The 3334-nt window shown below is 29.4% G+C and overlaps 1 protein-coding gene across 1 annotated transcript; it reads right to left on the bottom strand.

Annotated features, from left to right (window-relative positions):
• Positions 1–6: 6 nt before the first annotated feature.
• Positions 7–2859, bottom strand: LOC136797318 (E3 ubiquitin-protein ligase TRIM71-like; the record flags this gene model as incomplete). The annotated part of the gene is made up of 4 exons (XM_067053589.1): positions 7–149; positions 1525–1690; positions 2043–2235; positions 2625–2859. Coding segments are annotated over 4 exons (737 nt in total), but the record flags the coding sequence as incomplete, so codon positions are not given.
• Between the last annotated feature and the right edge of the window lie 475 nt (positions 2860–3334).

The raw sequence follows: 3334 nt of genomic DNA on the forward strand, positions 1-3334 counted from the left end.
ACCAACCAAGGATCACTAGCAGCCGATGTAAAGCAGGAAATCCCTGTACAAGAACGTCCTTGAAGACCAGGGTTGTCCAAATGCTTGATTAATGAAAGATCTTTACTTAAGACTTTAATACGAGAATTTCCAGTGTCAACAACATAAACCTAAAATGAGAAATGGTACAATAATCATAACAGCCTTGGTCAGGTATGAAATGTATACCTAAATTAATTTTTTTAATGAATCAATGATACTGCCCATATTCTTTCCTAACACAATTACTGAATTAGTTTTTACATTAGATTCATAGAACTTATTAAATACACAAACAAAATCAAGATATCGCATATTTTATTGTAAGTACTTTAACTTATTACTTGAACATTAATATATTTAATACTTATTATTGAGTACATTGAAATCAATTTTCCATATTTTTAATACTTTTAATTAAAACATACCTGAAATGCCTAAACCCAATGTTTTAGAGTTTTTCCTCTATTTTCATGGTCTATGATTTTTTTATCGACATATAATTTAAAACTCCTTATGTCCATTGATCATGAATATATATTTTTTAATCATAATAAATTTTAGAGTTTAATAGAAATTTAATAAGAAGTTTCCTAAGTATGTGTGTAGATAATATAAGTGTAATGACAATATATTCTGTGCCTTTGATTACTGCAATAATAAGATTATTCATGATCTTTAGTTTAACATATTAAAGAGTGTTAAATGGAAAAATATTTCCTTCTTTTAATATGTTAAAAATATATAACATTTAATATGATTGAGAGTCTGTTAATAAATCAAACTGAACTATCTATAAAATTTTGGAGTTATTATTCTTATCTCTCTATTACATAAAAAAGTTTTTAAAGATCACCAAGTAAAATTTTGTTTTACATATGATCACGGTGTAATATTTTATTTTACATATGATCACGGTGTAATATTTTATTTACATATGATCACAGTGTAATATTTTATTTTACATATAAGAAGAAATAATAAAAATGGGTCGTAAAAAATTGAGTTTAACTGCTGAAGAATGCATTTTGCAAAAAAGAGAACAAATGAAAAATGTTATCTGCATCAAATCATCCAGACTTAGATCGGAGTTACAGAGTCATATGTACCCTTCATAATAATATATATCCATGTGTTTATACATTTTCATATTGATTACTAACCTTCAGTGCTTATCATTCATTAACAATTTTTTTTTTTAATTTTTTCTGATACAAGGATATTTATACAGCATTGAGTAGTAAAATTAAATGAACAGTTGTATGATATCATAAAATGGGAGTTGGTTCCTCCTAGTTTTATTAAAATTAAAAATTAATTTGCAGTCGAAACTCTTTTGAAACAGAAATTAGTAGTTAGATATATTCAGTCCTTTTAAGCATGACCATGACAAATACAATTCCATAGCCAAGACTATGCATTATATTTGCATGAACTCAATACGTAAATTCCAATGTATAATAATAATTAGTGCCAGTTTAATAGAAATAATAAACATAAACATACCTGTTCTGTCGAAGGATCATAGGTGATAGCGACTGGCTGCAATAGCTGATCCTTTCCTGACCCTCTCGAACCGTACGTTGCGATCGGGTTATTATGTTCGCTTACTTCCAAGATATAAGGGCACTGTTTAACAGGCCTATCTACAACGTTCACCTTCATCTCGTACCTAGAAAAATCATAATAATAAAATATTTTTTGACAGAAATAAACCATAACAGGCCAGGTATATTGTAGGATACAAATAATTGTATACAAATTTAATTTCATTATAAACAAATAATTTTATAAGGTACAATAACTAAAGACAGTGGACAAAAGACTAATTGAAGCCTCATCTATAAAACTTGTAAAGGTAACTCGTAGTGGGTAGAAACAAACAATAGATTCAACTGCATTAGAAGTTACTTAAGACTCAACCTAACATAATAAATAGCAAGAAAAATCAATGCTTTCTACTAAAAATGAGGTAAATAAAAATATATATTTAAAAATCAATAAACAATTAACCAAATTTTTACCTTCCAGGGACAGGAGGTCTAAATTTTAAGTGATATGTACCATCCCCTCTGTCGTCAACCAAAATTTCCAAAGTTTCTCCAGACGGTGACAATATTTCACCAACTACAGGATCCCCTCCAGTTAATCTGACATTACCATCATAATCTATAGTGGTCAGAACAACGGTACATTCCAAGTTCACAACATGCTCACCTGTAACATACATATTGAAAATATAGGTTTATGAAACTTTTTAATTATTAAAATAATACTATGAGGTAATTTTGGTTATGTATAAAAGAAATAAAATTTCCAGAACCACCATCGATGTTGTAATACCAATCTATTGACTACTAGGGCAGACACCTGGAAAAAGTAACTATGACTTCGATAGTCTTATCTTCCAATAGATTACTTTTAAAAAGCACAAATGAAAGTACAAATGATCTCGGGCTTCATCTTGGTAACTTAAAATTGAAACAAAAGGTAATTCTACTCAACATCGGCAGAATCGTAACAAAATTGTTTTAGAGGTAATATTGAAATTTCTACTAAAATTCTCTACATAACATGTTACTAAACTTAATTATCAAAATAGTTACCTAGGGATGATAGCGTAGAAAAGCTTGGGAATGTTGTCGTCGTTCTGACCGTGGCTTTAAGGCCTTGCTCCAAGTTTGTCAGGCAACCTTGTACAAGGTTACATTCGATGAAAGAATTTTCTCTCGGTTCGGAGAGAACAGAAACACTTTCTAACTTCTGTGAAAGTGAGCATATCCTTTGAGATATATTTCTAACTTCAACTTGATACTGTAGACCATCACATTCAGAAGTAACCTTTAAAATTTGAAAATAAATGTAAATATTAAAAAACTTTGTGTCTTCTTCATTTAATTTTAGGCTAAGGCTATATGTTACTTCAGTTAAAGGAAAACAGTTAAATGGTAAAATCTTATTAACATCGATTACAGGAAAACAACAACATTAATTTTTAAAATTGAATGAAATCCCTGATACAAGAGGATGATACAATGCATGCATATTATTAAAAATAAGGTAAATATTAATTATTTGAGCCGTTTCCTTTCCTTTTACTTTTAACTTTTCCTTTGGCAGAGGAGTAAAAAAAAACAGAGATAGCATAAGAAAATTAAAAAAAAAATGTATATACATATAGCCAATACCTTGTAATCGCTTGCGTTCTCCAGTTAACGACAACCAACCAAGGATCACTAGCAGCCGATGTAAAGCAGGAAATCCCTGTACAAGAACGTCCTTGAAGACCAGGGTTGTCCAAATGCTTGATTAATGA

This window comes from Halyomorpha halys, unplaced genomic scaffold (assembly GCF_000696795.3).
Source record: "Halyomorpha halys isolate HHAL.00 unplaced genomic scaffold, Hhal_1.1 Scaffold11756.1, whole genome shotgun sequence".
NCBI lineage: Eukaryota > Metazoa > Arthropoda > Insecta > Hemiptera > Pentatomidae > Halyomorpha > Halyomorpha halys.